This window comes from Myotis myotis, unplaced genomic scaffold (genome assembly GCF_014108235.1).
Source record: "Myotis myotis isolate mMyoMyo1 unplaced genomic scaffold, mMyoMyo1.p scaffold_m19_p_14, whole genome shotgun sequence".
In the NCBI taxonomy this organism is placed as follows: Eukaryota; Metazoa; Chordata; class Mammalia; order Chiroptera; family Vespertilionidae; genus Myotis; species Myotis myotis.
Window position 1 is genome coordinate 10455462 of NW_023416318.1, and position 18318 is coordinate 10473779.

Genomic DNA, 18318 nt, shown 5'->3' on the forward strand with positions numbered 1-18318 from the left:
CAATTGTTTATTAAAGTCTCAGCTCCCTTCCACGGGATACTGCCAAGAGGTAAAGCTCTAAACCTCTGTTACTTCTGATAGCAGCTGAATTACTTAGCTGCTCACTAATCTAGAACCATTACCTGAGTTTAAGTATAAATTCTTTATCTGTTCCTATCCTGGGGGAGCTAACAACCTACCCTTAACATTTCACTGTTAAAACTTGGCTGATTTTCAATAGCACTTCGTCCAAATTGAACTGTAGAAATGTTATGGATTCAGGAGTAAATGTGCTTGATTCATCAAACAAACTGAAAAACCACAATGTTAATTTTTTTGTTCTGATCACTGTAATTTTCACCTCATATGTCATTTATATGTTGTATATACATGAACATTTTAATGTTGATAGCTTTTAACAGGCTGACATGTTACTTCTCCATGCAGGTCAGTACATTTTTCCGCTTGTAACTGCAGTTCAATAAAATGTAATCCTGTCTGCTCCTCTTGCTCCATGTTTAATAATGTAGGTGAGTCAGCAGGCATGACTTATGGACACTAGCTACTCACTTACAAAAAACATCTCTAACAAACTAGCATCTTCTTTCATCTCCAGAAAATCATCAAAAGAATAAAGGCAGCTGGCAGAGGAACAGGAGGGAATAGGTCAACTCCCCATTGTTCTCCTTTCTCCGTCTGCCTCAAGCTGCCTGGAGCAGGAGCTGCTTCTGCCTGCGCAAGGGCCAGAATTCCCAGTCCTGGTGGGACCTATCCTAGCCTCCAAATGTGCAATACCTTCCAATCTGTCATCAATTACAAAAATTCACAGAGAGAGAGAGAGAGAGAGAGAGAGAGAGAGAGAGAGAGAGAGAAGAAACTTGGGAAGCACATCAAGTTCTTCGTAAACTGAACAATGTGTAAACTGAATGCATGGTTTAGAAAATACTCAGAACAACATTAACCACTTAAATGAATCTTACCGATTAAGATCCTGGCTTGGCACACCTGTTGGATGTAAGATTAAATGGACTAGGCTGGTTTCTCCACAGCTCTTTAAACCACTTTGTTTAAGGCACAGGAGTGGGTGTTACCACTTATAGAAATAGCTAGATCAATTACATCCAATGAGAAAACTTAACTATGGTTAGGTCACAACTAAGACAATACAGTAGCAGTTAGATACAGTATTTCAGAAACTCACTTCATACTAGTCAGAGTGTTTTATTTAAAAAACAAAATAAAACAAAAAACTTAATCAGAAAGTCTGATTAAATTCAATATTAACTCAATCTCTCAAAAACCTATTGGGGAAAGCCAATAGGTGCATCAGAGAAAGCAGGCAGCAGGCCGACAATTCTTTGGTGGAAAAGGCAGTTGCATATGTATACAAATGCCCTAATGATTATCAAGCCCAAGTTTTGTTTTTCAAAAATAGGTTTCAAGATCTACTAAAGAAACCATACAGACTTCCCCAACAGTACAAAAAAATTAACAATAAAGTTTAAGGATATAGGAAAAACCAAATATGACAATACACGTGAATTATTTACAAAATAAGCCTTTCGATCCCAGAAAACCAAAAGGGGACCTCATGAATGGCAACACACATAAAATAAAGGCTAATAGCACACAGGCATTTTCCCAACGACTAACTAAGCTTTAAAATGATAGGATACTATTTTTTTTTTTCTATGTCCCTGATTCTATTATAATCACCAGTTCATTCTGTTCATCAGATTATTTATTCACTGGATTCTTAGATTCACTTGTTGATAGATGCATATTTGTTGTTCATAATTAAAATGATAGGATACTATTAACAGGTAGCTTTTCTTCTGGTTATCAGTCAATATAAAATTAGGGTAAATTTTTTCTACTCAAATTATCATTTCTTCTTTTGTACCTTTTCCCTAATTTTCTCTAGCAACATTTTTCCTTTGGTTTGACCAGTTGAGCTCAAAAGGTTTGGAACCTAAAGTGAGTATCAACTCTTATTGGAATAGCACTTGGGAAATGCAATCCTGGAAAAGGCAATTTGTAACTGAAGTGGTCTGACAAAGTAAAGCAGCCCTTCTCAATGGGAGTGTCCCCCATGCAGTCACCAGGCTAATGGCTCCTCTTATGGCCAGATCACATGACCCAGCATGATAATGGCACGATCCCTGGTGAGGTACTGGGGAGAGCTATGTGCACAAGCATCCACCCACTTAAGCTTTCAATAAATACAAAGCACTGTTTAAAACCATGTCAGTAGAATAAATAAGAGATGCTGCATTTCTATTGGCCTGTTTTGCCTTTTGAACTGGCTTAAAGTACTGTTCACGACCCAGAAGACACACTAATTAGTTGCCACTCCAAGCTCTTTAGACTTCAGTACCACCTGCTCTTCAAGCCTCAGCACCTTTTTTGCAGCGATGATGGTATTCTTCATTAGCATCGCCACTGTCATGGGACCAACACCCCCAGGGACTGGAGTGATGTAACCAGCTTTTTTCCGGACTTCTATATAGAAGAAACAAGACAGCAGACTGCTTTAATTATGACAAAGGACATGTATGTATTTTAACTATCATGGAAGCATTGGGGGGGGGGGGGAGAAGCAATAATATACATAAGCACCTTCATAAACCTCAAACTCATAAAAATCACATCTAATTACTTAAGAGTAAAGGCCTTTGAACATACTAACAAAATAACATGCACATATTAAGCAAAGTTGTTCAAGGAGTATTTATACATCTGAATCACCTGTAATCTACCAGCCACACTTTCCTCCATATTAAATCTACTTAAAAAGAAACATCTCAGTAGGTTGACTGTAGGGGAGGTCTACCGTAAACATTACCTCAATTAATACCTGCCTACAACATTTTCTTAATTTTACTTTATTTATATACTATATTTATTCATAGTGTTTGCCCAAAATACCAAGCAAAGCAATTTTCTGGAAAGAAGCAAGATCTTTTTAATACAATCTTTTTAAATTGATTTTAGAGAGAGAGGAAGGGGGAGAGACAGAGAAACATGTATTTGTTGTTCCGTTCATTTATGCATTCACTGGTTGCTTCTTGTATGTGCCCTGACCAGAAATTGAACCTGCAACTTTGGTGTATCGGAACTATGCTCTAACCCAGTGGTCGCCAATCTGTGGTCCGTGAGGTCCAAAAGGCTGGCGACCACTGCTCTAACCAACTGGCCAGGTCTTTAACTCAATTTTAAGAGCACCTGGCCAGGTCTTTAACTCAATCTTAAAGAAAAAACACTTGGTTACCTAGGCTTGGGTCTTAAGAACTGAAAGGAGATGTCTACAGCACTGGTAAGTGCCAAATTTTCAAGAACATGGCTTTTTCCTGGACTGCTTTAACATTCCAGGTCTGGGATCCCCTCTTAAAATGAGAAATCTGTAACACTTTTTAGGAGACTCAGTGGTTTAGGAAAATCACTTCATTAAATTTTCAGACTTGTTAAAAGTCTTGAAGTTGTTTTAATTATAAAATAACCCTAAGGAAAAGCAATTCCCTGAAAAGTTTATACCTACTGTCTGTAATTTTATGACATAAACAACTAAAATAATTCTAGAATGTCTATAACTTGAAAAAACATCTCTTAATTCTCGTTGAACGCCTTTTAAATGGTATTACCAGAGTAACACAAGTTTAAAACTTATAAGAAAAAGTAAATGATTAGTCCTAAATGTCCATTAATGGTAGTATTTATTGATTTCATATATATTTTTAAATTATACTATTTACCTTCAAAATCCACATCTCCAACCAACTTGGGTTTAGCAGTGATAGGATCCTGAATTCTATTTATTCCCACATCAATGACGGCTGCTCCTTCCTTGATCATATCTGCTGTGATCAAATTTGGAATGCCTGGGGAAATGGAGACAGGAATGATCGATCACCTTACTGAAACATCTGAAAACGCCTGTCAGAGTCTTTTTTTTAATTTATTATTATTATTATTATTATTTTTAAAATATTTTTATTGATTTCAGAGAGGAAGGAAGAGGGAGATAGAGATAGAAACATCAATGATAAGAGAGAATCATTGATTGGTTGCCTCCTGTACACCTACTGGGGATTGAGCCTGCAACCTGAGCATGTGCCCTTGACTGAAATCGAACCCGGGACCCTCCAGTCCGCAGGCCGATGCTCTATCCACTGAGCCAAACAAGCTAGGGCTGCTTGTCAGATTCTTATCTAATTTCAATTTTAAGAGACCTGGAAGAACTAGTTAGCTTGTTTTATAAATACCTACAAGAACCATTAACCAAGGAAACATTTAAACTTCATATAGTAAATAGAAATCCTTTGAGACTATAGAAATAACATTCATCCATCAAGTCTATGATGAAATGACAGAAACCACTATACCAAGCACAACTCTTCCTTCATCTTTGTAGGCAGCTCATGGTGGCATCCTAGGGTAAGAATGAGTGGAATGGCAGCAAAGCAGGCAAGTTCTAAGGCAAGAGGCCCATCTTCTGATGTCCTTCCGTCCCCTTCCCTGGTGGTCTTACCTGCAGCAGAGATCACAATATCTGCAAGAATAGTATGTGTTTTCAGCTGCTCTTTGGGGGTGTATCGATGCGATATTGTAACAGTGGCATCACCTATGAATTAAAATTAAATGTCTTGATTTCTGAATCAAAGCTGGGATTGGAGTAGGTGTCAACTAGGCAAACCATTGTAGAAATTCAACATCTCTGAGGAAATAATTGACTTAATTCATGTGCCATATTTTCTGGACAGCCAATTGTCTTTTTTTTTTTTTTTTTAATTAATACTCAATTTCTTGTAACTTTTACCTGTTAGTTAGTCCTAGCTCTGATCTTTGGAGTCATATATAACTAGATTTCTTCTTTAGCCTGTTTAATAACAGTTTTTCAAGAATTTTACCTTTCCTAAATAAAATATCCCTAGAATTACTCAAGGGTTATTTTTTAAGTTTGCTAGAAATATTTAGTTTTGCCATTGTTCCTGATGTAATCATGTAGGTCCATATTATGATAATCACACATGGTAACTCTGATTTGAGGCTTTTTCTCAAACAAATGAACAGAATTTGACATAATGACACATTAGATTCATATGACGTCAATCCTTGGCAATGGTCAAAGATTTTTTTCTATCAAATGACACAGAACAGGATACTAACTTTGAAAAAGAATGGTCTCCTAACTCCAACTATCAAAGCCATTGCTGAAAATTTCTAATTACCTACAACCATGCTTATACTTATAAAACTTAAATTTTTGAGGCTTATTCATTTCTGAACTAGTTCCATAATAAATGAATGTAAATAAACTCTCAGGTGACACCGAGTACAGCTTCTCCTACAAAGATTATACCCCAAATATCTGTTAACAACATTACAACAAATGCAAACAAAGACAATGTTCCTTGGATGTTTGACACAGTGAACACTTGGTCCACAGGACAGCCTCTGAAGGCCTCCGTGACGGAGAAGACACGCTTCCGAAAGCGCTTCGCTTACCTCCAGGGCGTTCGTGCGCCCCGTCTGTGTGCAGCAACATTGCAATGGGCATCCCAACATTTTTGGACCTTCCAGCTACAACCACATTCTTCCCTAGGGTCGGAATGCCTATTAAACACACAGAGGGGGTCAATGAGGGGAAAAAACAGGGCATATGTAGTACTCTCAACAATAAAGAATTATTTTAAAAAATAATATATTTAAAAGCAATGCCAGACTGTCTTAGTGTACCAAAGGAAAAGGCAGATGGCCTAGGATGTGAATCTAATTATAATAATGAAGGAAGTCGTCAAGCTGATTGCCTCAGTCAATTGGCCCTATCGCTTCAAGGCTAAAGAAAACATTTTGTAAACTACAAAATGTTACATAAATGTGCACTACCACCACTACTAAAGTTTCCTTCTCTGAGGCTTCTGGATTAAGTAGCAAAAACAGTGGTAGGCACAGACAATAGCATGGAGAAGGCCTGGGGTGGGGTGGGGGTTGGGTGGAGGGGGTCAGTAAGGGAGAAGATGGGAGACATCTCTTAATATTATCAACAATAAAATTAAATTAAAAAAACAAACAGTCATAGGCGACTGCTGGAAAGGCTCTGGGGAGTCAGACTAGAGGTCATGGGCGGGAGTTCTCACTCTTACCATTTGCAAGTACTACGTTCATAATACTAACAGACATACCAGTTCGCTTAATGATCTCCCACACACCCCAGGGGGTAGCCGGTAACATGGAATACTGATCCAAACACATTCGCCCCACATTGATTACATGGAAGCCATCGACATCCTTGTCTGGAGAAACAGCATTGCAGATCTTCCTCTCATCTATGTGCTCTGAAAAAGAGGTCAGACCAGGGGCCTCAGTCACTGTTGCACAGTTACCACTGCTTGCCTCCAGCTTATCTGGTTTGTCCTGCAAACCTGCTCTTTCTACAACTTGCCTCTACGTGCCTCAATGATTTCCTTCTTCCATCTGCACAGAAGGGACACAGCAAGCACAGCCAAATGCCAGCATCAAAGCCCATTCCTCTTGCCCTAACCGGTTTGCCTTAGTGGATAGAGCGTCGGCCTGCGGACTGAAGGGTCCCAGGTTCGATTCCGGTCAAGGGCATATACCTTGGTTGCAGGCACATCCCCAGTTGGGGCGTGCAGGAGGCAGCTGATCGATGTTTCTAACTCTCTATCCCTCTCCCTTCCTCTCTGTGAAAAATCAATAAAATATTAAAAAAAGAAAAAAAGCCCATTCCTCTTGTATAACTCTCCCCTGCACTGTTCCTTGTATCAAGATCTCAAGGTCAAATCATGGAGTCATTGGTATTCTGATGTGGGAGAGGAAAAATTATTTTTCTTTCTATCGTTCTAGATTCTTCTAAATGGGCTAATAATCAAATTAACGTAAGATAGATTAACAGGAGAAAATGTCCAAATTTATTATGTATGTATATCCTGGGATTCCATAATATGACACTGGCCCTGGCTGGGTAGCTCAGTTGGTTAGAGTGTCATCCCAACGCACCAAGATTGCAAGTTCAATCCCTGGCCAGGGCAAACACAAGCATCAACCAATGAATGCATAACCAAGTGGGACAACTGATCGATGTTTCTTCTCTCTCTCTCTCTCTCTCCTCTCACAAAAGAAAAAGAAAGAAAAATAATATGAGACCCAGGACAGATTAGGCAGTTAAGGCTTATATACGATTTTGAGCGAAGGAGAAAGGGGGTTGTGGTTGGGGAATGGCAGGTAATTCACATGGAAAAGCCAATGTTTGGTGAATAAATGTTGGTTGGACCATCTCTAACAATGGGACACAGAGAAGACTTTGATTAAAGGGGCTTGCTAGCCTTCTCTCTGCTTATACCTGTTCACGTCCCTGTGATGCTATCTCCCTTCCTGGAACAGGACCACGATCTAAATTCCCTTAGGCAGTTACAGGGAAGGTCAAAGGTTTACCTTGAGTCTTTTGTTTCTTGAAAATAACCAGCTTAAAAAAGCCGCATCTTAGGGTGGCAAACCCTGCTTCCCCTCGTGGAGTAGGTCTGCCCCAAATCCAATAAAAAATTCACTCTCTGGATTTGACCTCCCCTTGGAGTCAGATTCACACTAGGGGCCAGCAGTATAAAGTAACCAGGCCTCTCCGCTCCTCAGAAATCCTTCTAAATGGTGGAGCCCAAAACTCACCAGGAAGCGGCAGCTGAACAAGGAGGCCATCGACATTATCATCGTTATTTAGTTTATTGATTAAGTTCAACAGTTCTTCCTCTGAAACTGAAGCAGGTTTCACAATTGTCTCACTGTTGATTCCTATAAGAAAATTTCAAAGTTAAAAAATATTGAGGCATGCCCTAGCCAGTTTGGCTCAGTGGATAGAGCGCCAGCCTGTGGACTGAAGGGTCCTGGGTTTGATTCCTGGTTAGGGCACATGCCCGGTTGCAGGCTTGGTCTCCAGCAGGGGGCGTGCAGGAGGCAGCTGATCAATGATTCTCTCTCATCATTGGTGTTTCTATCTCTCTCCCTCTCCCTTCCTCTCTGAAGTCAAAAATATATTAGAAATATATATATATTGAGGCATTTAATGAGCAATGTGATGTTGCCTGCCACAGTCTTCCGCCATTGAGGTTTTTGTTATCAATCCACCCCTGGTAGCTGAAAAGCATTAATCAGCTCAAAACGAACCTGAAACAGTAACGTCACAAATATATACACTAGAGCAGTGGTCAGCAAACTGTGGCTCTTTGGCCCCTTGAGTGTGGCTCTTCCACAAAATACCACGTGTGGGCACGCATGTACAGTGCGATTGAAACTTCGTGGCCCATGCGCAGAAGTCGGTATTTTGTGGAAGAGCCACACTCAAGGGGCCAAAGAGCCGCATGTGGCTCGAGAGCCCGCAGTTTGCCGACCACTGCACTAGAGAATGCTAGCTTGACCTTTCTATATATTATTTATGCAATCCTCATCAACCTCATTTTGTAGACAGGAGACTGAGGCACGGCGAAACTGAAACAAGCCAGCCAGTGGCGGAACCAATCTTCCCGTTCCAAAGTCCCTGTTTCCCCCTGCAGCATGGTACCTCCCAACGTCTTAGGAAAGCATGGCTTGCTCTATTCCAGAGGCTCTAAAGCAGTGGTTCTTAACCTGCCCAATGTCGCGACCCTTTAATACAGTTCCTCATGTTGTGGTCTGACCCCCAACCATAAAATTATTTTCGTTGCTACTTCATAACTGTAATGTTGCTACTGTTATGAGTCGTAATGTAAATATCTGATATGCAGGATGTATTTTCATTGTTACAAATTGAACATAATTTAAACATTGTGATTAATCACAAAAACAATATGTAATTATATATGCGTTTTCCGATGGTCTTAGGTGACCCCTATGAAGGGGTCATTCGACCCCCAAAGGGGTCGCGACCCACAGGTTGAGAACCACTGCTCTAAAGGTTTTCCAATGAGAAGGGCAGGAGTCCTCACTCTTAGTTATAAAGAATAGAGTATACCAATCGAAAAATATATATACCAAGGGCTCACGGTCCAGGAACACTGCCCAGTCACGCCAATCCTTGCACAGCCCTTCAGAAGGACAGGGCACCTGCTCAGACTACTGACCCAGAGATGTCTATCCCCACACAAAGCCTGTGGTACAGTGAGAGCTAGACCACAAACCTCCCGCCACCCATCCAGACCCACGCCTTCGGCATTCAAAACTTCAACCACTTCTAAACTGCAAGGTTTAACTGGATTTGGAATCAACTGGTGAAGAAATCAAAAGCTATTTCCCAGAAGTCAGGGTTATTCATTTCCTTCAACTCTATGCTGTGTCCTAGGCTACACCACTGAGGTCCCCTCAAACGGCCCCACCCCCACTCTGTTGCCGTAAAGTGCTCAAACACCTCAGATACTCTCATCATTGCTCAAGAAAAGCAGATGTGTGTTCAAGGCCACCTGTCCAATGTTAAAACCAGAGGCAAAGATAAGATAAACCATATTCCTTTCATCCTAGTCTATAAGCCTCCCCAATAGACTCACCCTGTTCTGACAAAGTTTTGCCTATTGTTCATATTAGCTTCTTCTGCTTGGGTTTCTAGTCAGAAAAAAAAAAAAGAGTAATAAATGACAATGGGGTTTGCCCTGGAGAAGCCTCACTTGAACAGCAGTCCGATCCGAGTGTGACACCTACCCACATCTGCAGCAGCCTTGGTTTTGTTGAGGACATAGGAATGACTTGCAGGATTCTCGCCAACCAGAACCACGCTCAGGTATGGCCGCTTGTTGCCGGCTGCCACCCACTCTTCCACCTCCTGCCGCACTTCCTGCTTGATCTGCTGGGCAAGTTTCCTTCCAGAAATGACAACAGCTTCATTTCTGCAGAAGGCGACAGAGATACAAAACCAAATACTGGCTTGAGTTTTTGTAAAAAAGATCAGACTACAAAAAGAGTATGAAATACCCCAAATTTTGAGGGATAGGAGGAGGGGAATTGGAGGAAAGGGGTCAAAAGGAACAAATTTCCAGTTATAAGATAAATAAGTACCAGGAATGTGATGCACAACATGATCATAGTCAACACTGCTGCATGACATAGAGGAAAGCTGTTAAGAGAGTAGATGCTAACTAAGAGTTCTCAGCACAAGGAGAAAAAACTTTTTTTCTTTTTGTTGTGTCTGCATGACGTGACATGAATGTTAACTAAACCTATTTGGTAATCATTTCACAATATAGACAAAGCAAACCACCATGTTGTACACCTTAAACTTACACAGTGGTGTATGTCAATTATTTCTCAATAACGTAGGGGGAAAAGACCCAAAACCTACAGTTTAAATTAAAATACATGGTGCCTAACCTGGGGAACAAGTGTAATCTGAAGCACAAATTCAAAGTGGGAAATCTGTATTCAGCTACATATGCAGGAGTATAAAGGCTGGCAGGGGAGTGTTTAGGGGGTGATCAGGCTGGCAGGCAGAAGCGGTTAGGGGCAATCAGGCAGTCAGGCCAGATTGGAGAGTACAGGCTGCGCTGAGGGACACACACACTCCCAGCCCTGTGCACAGCACAAATTTGTGCACCAGGCCTCTAGTAGATAAATAAAATCATTGTTTTATTTCACCCGCTCACCACTGTGAGGTTAAATAGTTCTTCCTATGTGCTGATATACCATTTGTAGTTTGTGTTTTGCCCATGTTGCTAGCACCCAGTCATATGACAGAGAGAAGAGCAGTCCTGTTAGAGGGAAAACTGCTGGTTGGGGTGGGGCAATGAGGAAACTCAGGTTTGGAGGAACCTCTAGCCACCAAAACGGTGTTCAGATCTCTGAAAGGCTATCTCTTCCCAACGAGAACTGGGAACTGGTTAGACAGCTCTCCCTGCGTTCCAATATGGAAGATTCCTGGTTTTCCTATTTCCACACAAATCCTTACAACAAAGTTCCCATTACGTAAAGTAGGATAAGCATCTGTTCCTTAAACACAAAGGTGCCACTGAAAACAAGTCTTTCCCTTTAGATTTGTGTCCTCAGTGTCATGAGGAAGGCTCCAACCTCAAGACCAATGAAGCACAACTGTTGAAACATTAAAACAATCTACTTGCCCTCGTGGCACATATTTAATTTTCAAAGATAACATCAAGGTACTGGATGACTTGTATGGTCAGATATGATCAATTCTCAAAGCCTATTAATTAAGACAGAATTTTAAAGTTTCAACAGTCTTTACGCCTTCATTGTCTGCTTTTTATTTGCATTATGATTAAATAAATACTTTAAATCTCAATGTCTTAGATACAATGCAGTAATTTTATATTTAAACCATCTATTAATCTGTATTTGCATCCTGTGAGGTATGAAGAAGATATCATTTTATAGCAAATCAAATACTTTTTTTTACAAACCAAATACTTTTACCAGATTATATGTAATAGTACTAGCACAGCACAAATTAGTAATAGCATTTCATATAGATCCATGGTACATTAAGGAATTGGAAACATGTTAATATTTACAAATCCAGTTCAGAATTAGAGTTGAAGGGGACTTCAATAAAAGGGCTCTGCTGCCCTAGCTGGTTTGGCTCAGTGGATAGTGTCAGCCTGCGGACTGAGGGGACCCGGGCTAAATCCCCAGTGGAGGCTGTGCAGGAGGCAGCTGATCAATGATTCTCTCTCATCATTGGTGTTCCTATCTCTCTCTTCCTCTCTGAAATAAATAAAAACATATGAAGAGAAAAAAAAAAAGGACTTTGCTGACGACACAAGTACCCCTGGCAACATGCCTGATCTATATTAGTACCAGGAGTACCCCACCCCCCACCCCCCAGGCCAGAAAAGCATTTTGAAATCTTAGGACACTATAGAGTGAAAAACTACAGAGGGCTTAGGACACTCATTTATATTGAATGAAATAACATATAAACTTCTAGGGGTATATATTCAATAAAAATTAATTTCTTACTCTCTTCCATTGGTTAGATTTATATTCACACATACATACATATGTATCCTTAATATGTAATAGATATATTTATCTACTTATATACTCATAAGGATATATATAGATATATAGATATAGGAATAGGTATAGATATGCATATACATATATAAGTATTCTGTGAGAAGGACATAGCTTCCACTTCATCAAAAAGTTCCTTTTGAAAGCAATAAACTTAGAATGTAACAGCACATTTGGGCTAAGAACGATACACTGAAGTTAAGGATACAGGGTTCTGGAATAAACAAACCAGTGTTCCAAGTCCCAAAGGCAGATTCTGGATGTTGTGCCAATTTGCTTAAAAAAAAAAAAAAAAAAAGACAAAACTGTCAAAGAATAACAAGAACCAAAAGAAAAAGCCACAGTGCTTTTTCTTGTAATGTAACCGTTTCAGCCCTCCTCTGCATACCACAGCTCAGCAGCATGTGGAACAGCCCAGCAAGTGAGTCATCACCTAACTTCCCATCATCTTTCCTGCCAAAGGGCAGATACCTCAAAATAAACAGAAATACAGACTCAGTTCCATGGGAAACCCAACGTACATTAAGAATATTAGCTAATACTTATTCCGCAATGTAGTGCTTTCACAATGTGTTTAGAAAATTTTCCGTTAAAATTATGAAAAACTAGAAAGAAGTCACGAGGATTATTCAAAATCAAAACTAAAACTCTAGTCAGTAGCATCTCCATTTTCCTCCAAATCCAATGAACATCAGGTGCATTTTACAATTCAAGATCAGATTATTTTAGAAAGAATTCTTTTTTTTAAATATATTTTTATTGATTTCAGAGAGGAAGGAAGAGGGAGAAAGAGATAGAAACATCCATGATGAGAGAGAATCATGGATCGGCTGCCTCCTGCCACTGGGGATAGAGCCCACAACCCAGGTATGTGCCCTTAACTGGAATCGAACCTGGGACCTTTCAGTTCACAGGCTGACGCTCTATCCACTAAGCCAAACTAGCTAGGCTAGAAAGAATTCTTGTTATCTACTGGTTAATGGAACCAGAAATGGATGAAGACAGACACAAAGTAGGATGGAACTAATATCTATTAAACACTAGGTATTTTGCTAAGACTTTTGCATTCATTACTCTCAGTTATCTTGGGGCTATTATAATAACCCTGTTATGCAGAAGGGGAAACTGAGGACAGTAGATACAAGATACAAATGCAAACCTCTGCCTCCAAAGTCCCCTTTTCCCTATACCCCACTGTCTCCTAGCCTACAGTTCTCTCTCTCTCTCTAACCATGAGTTTATGTTCGTGAAACTCTCAGACCAATCCCCTAAAAGAAATAAATGTAGCCTCTTTAAAAATAAAAAATAATCTTTTTTTAAAATTCTATATGCCAGCAGTAAAGCAGTACAACGGAACCATAAATACCAAACTGAGTATTGCCCTCAGAGATGTGGCAGTCCATTTGTTTATTCAGAAAGGCAAGTAAAAGGAGGGTATTAGTGGCTGGAGAGCAAGCAAACTGGTCCAGTTCTGTAGGTAATAAATTAGAGGACGTTTATAAACCTCTTCTCAATCATAAAAGCCACAGGTCCATGTGGCCAGAACTCAGGAAGGGAGGAAGGAGGAGGAGAACAGACTGTAACAGAGGTGCTGGAGAGGCAAGTCAGGCTCAGACCAAGAAAAGCCTTAAAAAAAAAAGAAAAGAAAGAAAAGCCTTGAGTGCCCCCGCCCCCAAATCTTCTTTCAAGAGCACACGAATCCGCATTCTGTGCTTCTACAGCTCCGTGGCCATGTCTCTAATAACATTTTACAGCGAGAGGAAATGACACGCGTGTCTTCTGCCCCTTGACAGGTGAGTTCCATTAAAGAACAGTTTCTATCACCTCTGAATTCGCACAGTAGGGCGCAGCCCCGTGCCTGTTACCAGGCTTAGGTCCCTGGCAATGCTAGGGTTCTAAAGATGAAAAAGCGCACAGATTTAGGGAGAGAAATCACAGCCACCCCGGAGAGTCTTCAATCTAGGTTTAAGAATGAGAGTTTGAGCTCACAGGGAAAAGCTAATACCTCCCTATGAAACGCAAACAGAGAGCCCCTCCTCCTCCTTCCCCCCGGTGTTTCTCAGCGCAGTTGACACTGCCTGGCATTGACCAGCTCTCGGGTGGGCAGCAGCCGGGCCGGTGATCACAGCACAGCATTTATTCCCTGGGAGGGAAAGGGCCGGTGTGGGGAGGCGCGAGCCACACCCCCCTCCCGGTGCGGCGGGGAAGTGCGGTACCCGGAGCGGCGCGGCTGGGGATTTCATCAGACTGCACCAACCCCCGCCGCCGCTAGGGTCCCCGGGAGGGACGGTCGCTGGAGGCTGCTCATTCGGAAGCCTTCCCGGCGCGCGCCAAAGCGTCTCCTCTGCTTTCACCGAGACGGATCTCGGCATCACCCACCTCGGCATGTTCCTGGGCGCCCCAGAGCGCGCCAGTGCCTCTGCTCCGCACCGGGGACCCCGTCCCGCCAGCGGGCTGGCCCCGGGACAGATCGACGCCCCGAGCCCGCGGGAGACAGGCTCCCCCCGAAAGGCTGGCACTGGTAACAGCCCACCGCGCCGGGCGAGCACCCAGGTCACTGGCCGCAGCCGCGCTCGGCTGCCACGTCGCCCCGCCAGTCCTCTCGGTGGACAAGCCGCCCCGGACGCAGATGCTCAGGAAGTCCCTCGGAGTCCCTCTGGAGCCCCGGCGACCCCGCTCCCCACTCTCTTACCGAACAGCCGAGAAGTGGAGCGGACAGTGACGGAGGCAGCAGTTCTGTGCGGGTCGCAGCAGCCGGGTGGCCAACGCGCACACGAGGGATGAAGCAGCCATGCCCCGCAGCGGCGTCGGAGCCCGAAGAGAAGCGCGCGCGCCGGCAGCGCGGTTATACCGCGGGCGCGTGTCGGGCCCCGCCTCTCGCCGGCACCCATTGGTCCCTGTCCAGTAAAGCCTTGCTTGTGATTGGAGCAAGGAGAGCCCCGGGAGAGGCCCTGGAAGGCTCGGAAGCCTTGGGACCATGCGGTGATTGGCTGAGGAAGGCAAGCCCTTGCCAGACGCAGCTGGTCGCCGAAGCCCCAACCAACGCGAGCATTTGTTCATTCGTTGCTGGAACAAATAAACACCTGCGCGCCTACTGTCCGCCTGTTACTGTAAAGAGTGGCCAAAGAGGTGGACAGATAAAGTGACAACTAATAAGTGTAAAAGAGTGGGGGCGTTAGAAAACAACTAATTTGGTGAACCATTGATTCAGAATCGTCAATGGATGTCAAAACAATTGGGTGAAGTTGGATTTGGAACAAGGTATTCACATGTAGGGCTCCCAGATCCTGCAAATAAAAATACAAGATGCACCTGAAACTAATACAAAATAATATTGACTGCATACTGTCATTGAAAAATAAAATTAAAATAGAGTATCTCTTATTTGCTGGAAAAAAAAATACAAGACACAATGAAATTTGAATTTTAGGTAAATAATTTGGGAAGATGGCCATACACTTTTTAAAAAGTACTTGTTGATTATCTGAAATTTAAATAAATTTTGGCTTCCTGTATTTTATCTGGTTGCCCATTGCATAGTCTCAGATTATCCTCTTCTGTGAAATACGTATTCATAGCAAGGGTAAATTTACAGTCCAGAACCCTACAATCATCACTTTAACCAAGTGATCAAAGTAACACCACCAGTAATGGACAGACATATATTGTATGCCTCCAGGTACGATGCAGTGAGAGGACATAGCACTTCATAACTCTTTTTTTTTTTTTTTTTTTTTTTGGTGCCCTTGACCAGAATCGAACCTGGGACCCTTCAGTCCGCAGGCCGATGCTCTATCCACTGAGCCAAACCAGTCAGGGCTCACTTCATAACTCTTAACATGGCTGAAAGGGCCTCAGCTTGAGGGGAGAATGGAAATAGAAATAACAAGCAGTAAAGGCATTTCCAGCCAGGAGCCCAGCCTGCCTGCTCCTCTCCCAAGCACCCCTGTGCCCTGCCACCCCGGCAGCTGAGAGGGGCCAGGCTGAGAGCAGGTAGCATCTGTACCGCTGAGGCTGATTTCAGCCAGGCCTTGGAGCTGCTGGGCTGCCTGCTTGCTCCACTGTCCTTTGGTCTCTAGGAGAGAGGTGGGGCTGGGTGACACCTTCTCAGGTCTCTTTTAAGAACAGAGAACCCCTCTCACACCCTTGGCAACCCTGAGGCCTTGTGCCTTCCCTGGAGTGGGGAGTCCAAGTGGAAATTTGTCTCCAGGAGCCAACAGTCTCTGTTTTCCATGGCAAGAGGGCAGCTGGGGGAGGGGCGGGAAGCCCAGGGTGCCGGCTGCCCACTGTGGGAGGAAACTACAGATGCCTGAGCCCAGCCTTGCAGGCCTCCAGGACTAGCTTTCCCACTGGGCCGCCTGCTGTCCCTTTACTGTGCTGGGTGCCTCCCACCTCCAGGCCCCTGCCCATGCCTGTCCTTCTGCCTGGAGTGCCCTCACCCTGCCTCTACCTGACGGAAAACTCCCACCTCCAAAGCCCAACTCAAGAACCAGCCATGCCCAGAAGCTGCCCAGGCCTGGCCCTCCCCTCACCATCCCTAAGGTTTTTTGTCTTTCAACCACGATCTGCCTCAATGATAGTTCCTTGTACTCATGTCTCAGCTCCCCTCCGGATGGGGGCTCTCAGAGGGCCTGATGCACCATTCATAATAGTAAAAACATACAAGCAACTAGCACTCACTGAACTCCTGCTCGGTGCCAGACTCTCCCTGTTATCTCTGTTAGTCGTCCCCCTGACTCCGTGAGGAAGGTGTGGCTCTCCCCACTTTACAGATGAGGAAAATGAGGCACAGGGAACAAAGTGACCTGGCCAGGCCTCAGGCTGGTGAGTGGCAGAGCTGGTGTCTAGTCCATGCCTACCCATGTGGGACCACTCCGCCACCTGTGTTCCCAGCCAGAGCACAGGGTCTGGCCCTTGGTAAGGGCTCAGCAGAGGTTTGTTGAATGAATCAGTGATCCATGGCATGGGGAAATAGGACTCAATCATTCAGGCTTCCCTGCCTCCTCACCCCTCTGTCCTGAGACCCAGTGCCACAGAGTGAATGGGCTGCCCACTTCCTCAGTGTCCCAGATGTTCCAAGGATGGGCCCTGGTTTAGAATGCTGCTTTCATTCTCACTGCTGTGTGACAAGCCCTCATGTCACCTCTCCCAGCCTCACTGTCCTCACCAGTCAGGTGGGTTAATAGTGTCCACTGCCCAACAATTGTTGGGGTGACCAGCAAAGGACTAAGCACCACGGTTCCGGGGGGGTGGGGTAGGGCGGTTCCTCCTCCTGTCACTTGAATCCAAAGGAGCCGCCACATGCAGAGGGCACGTGGCCTTTTCTTCTCTGTCGTGAGCAGAGCAGTCTGATGCAGGCCAAGAGGATGGGCTGGGAGGATGGGGCCCAAACGGGTCACCTGTTGTGTGCCAGTCAAGGGCATGCCCGGGGTGATGGAGACAGGCTGAGAACTGGGCTGGCGCACGGCACGCACCCCGTACATGTCAGAGTGTGCCTAGGCTTGCTCCTTGTCAGACCTTTCAGGGTGTGATTGCCTGCCCCCAGCCTTGGCAGGAGGAAATCAGATGTAGAAGCTAGTGGCTGCAGTGAAAGAGGCTGGGGCTAGAAGGAGGTGTGGGACAGGACAGGGTTTGGGGAGGAGGGAGTGAGTGTGCCGAGGGCCCAGAAGCCAGCAGGGAGGAGGCTTTCTAGAGTGGCGGGGGGAGCAAGCAGAAACCCAGAGAACAGGACAAGCCCAGGCCATGGCCTGTGGAGGTGCTGGGGGAGGGCTTTCCAGCCAGGGCTTGCCCTCCCAGCCCCCCAGGAGGCTCCTACCCCAAAGGAATGAGTGCTTCTTCTCTCCTGGACAGGTCCCCAGTGGTCCTTGTGGGACCCAGCTCCTGGCTGTCCCCGGAAGGTGGGTCCTGGCTCTACCCCACTCTACAGAGGGGGAAGTAAAGCCCAGAGTGTTGAGAGCTTAATCGTGGTCACACTGAGGTCAGTGTGCACCCGACGCTGGCTCGCTCAAAACTCCACCTCAGGGCAAATTTTTGTCACCATTTCTCGCTCAAGTAGAGTACACTTTCATGCCCTAACCGGTTTGGCTCAGTGGATAGAGCATTGGCCTGCGGACTGAAGGGTCCTGGGTTCGATTCCAGTCAAGGGCATGTACTTTGGTTGCAGGCACATCCCCAGTGAGGGGTGTGCAGGAGGCAGCTGATCAATGTTTCTCTCTCATCGATGTTTCTAACTCTCTATCCCTCTTCCTCCCTCTCTGTAAAAAATCAATAAAATATATATATATATAAAAAAAGAATAGTACACTTTCAGAAAAAAGCCTCTAGTGGGTACCGCAG

The 18318-nt window shown here is 44.1% G+C and overlaps 1 protein-coding gene across 3 annotated transcripts; it reads right to left on the minus strand.

The window, feature by feature from the left end:
* Window positions 1–1180: 1180 nt before the first annotated feature.
* On the minus strand, window positions 1181–14818 carry MTHFD2 (methylenetetrahydrofolate dehydrogenase (NADP+ dependent) 2, methenyltetrahydrofolate cyclohydrolase). Of its 3 annotated transcripts, XR_004971780.1 has the most exons (9): window positions 14675–14817; window positions 9658–9842; window positions 7660–7782; window positions 6162–6314; window positions 5485–5592; window positions 4508–4600; window positions 4362–4408; window positions 3732–3857; window positions 2344–2481 (listed from the first exon to the last, which is right to left on the minus strand). XR_004971780.1 is itself a non-coding variant. In XM_036334078.1 (8 exons), the coding sequence occupies exons 1-8, from the start codon at window positions 14773–14775 to the stop codon at window positions 2318–2320; spliced, it is 1053 nt and encodes a 350-aa protein (XP_036189971.1). In that variant the 5' UTR covers window positions 14776–14818; the 3' UTR covers window positions 1181–2317. The 3 variants fall into 3 exon arrangements, 1 of the variants encoding a protein (XP_036189971.1); XM_036334078.1 differs by lacking the exon at window positions 4362–4408 and having other exon boundaries at window positions 1181–2481; window positions 14675–14818; XR_004971779.1 differs by having other exon boundaries at window positions 4362–4600; window positions 14675–14818.
* Window positions 14819–18318: the final 3500 nt, after the last annotated feature.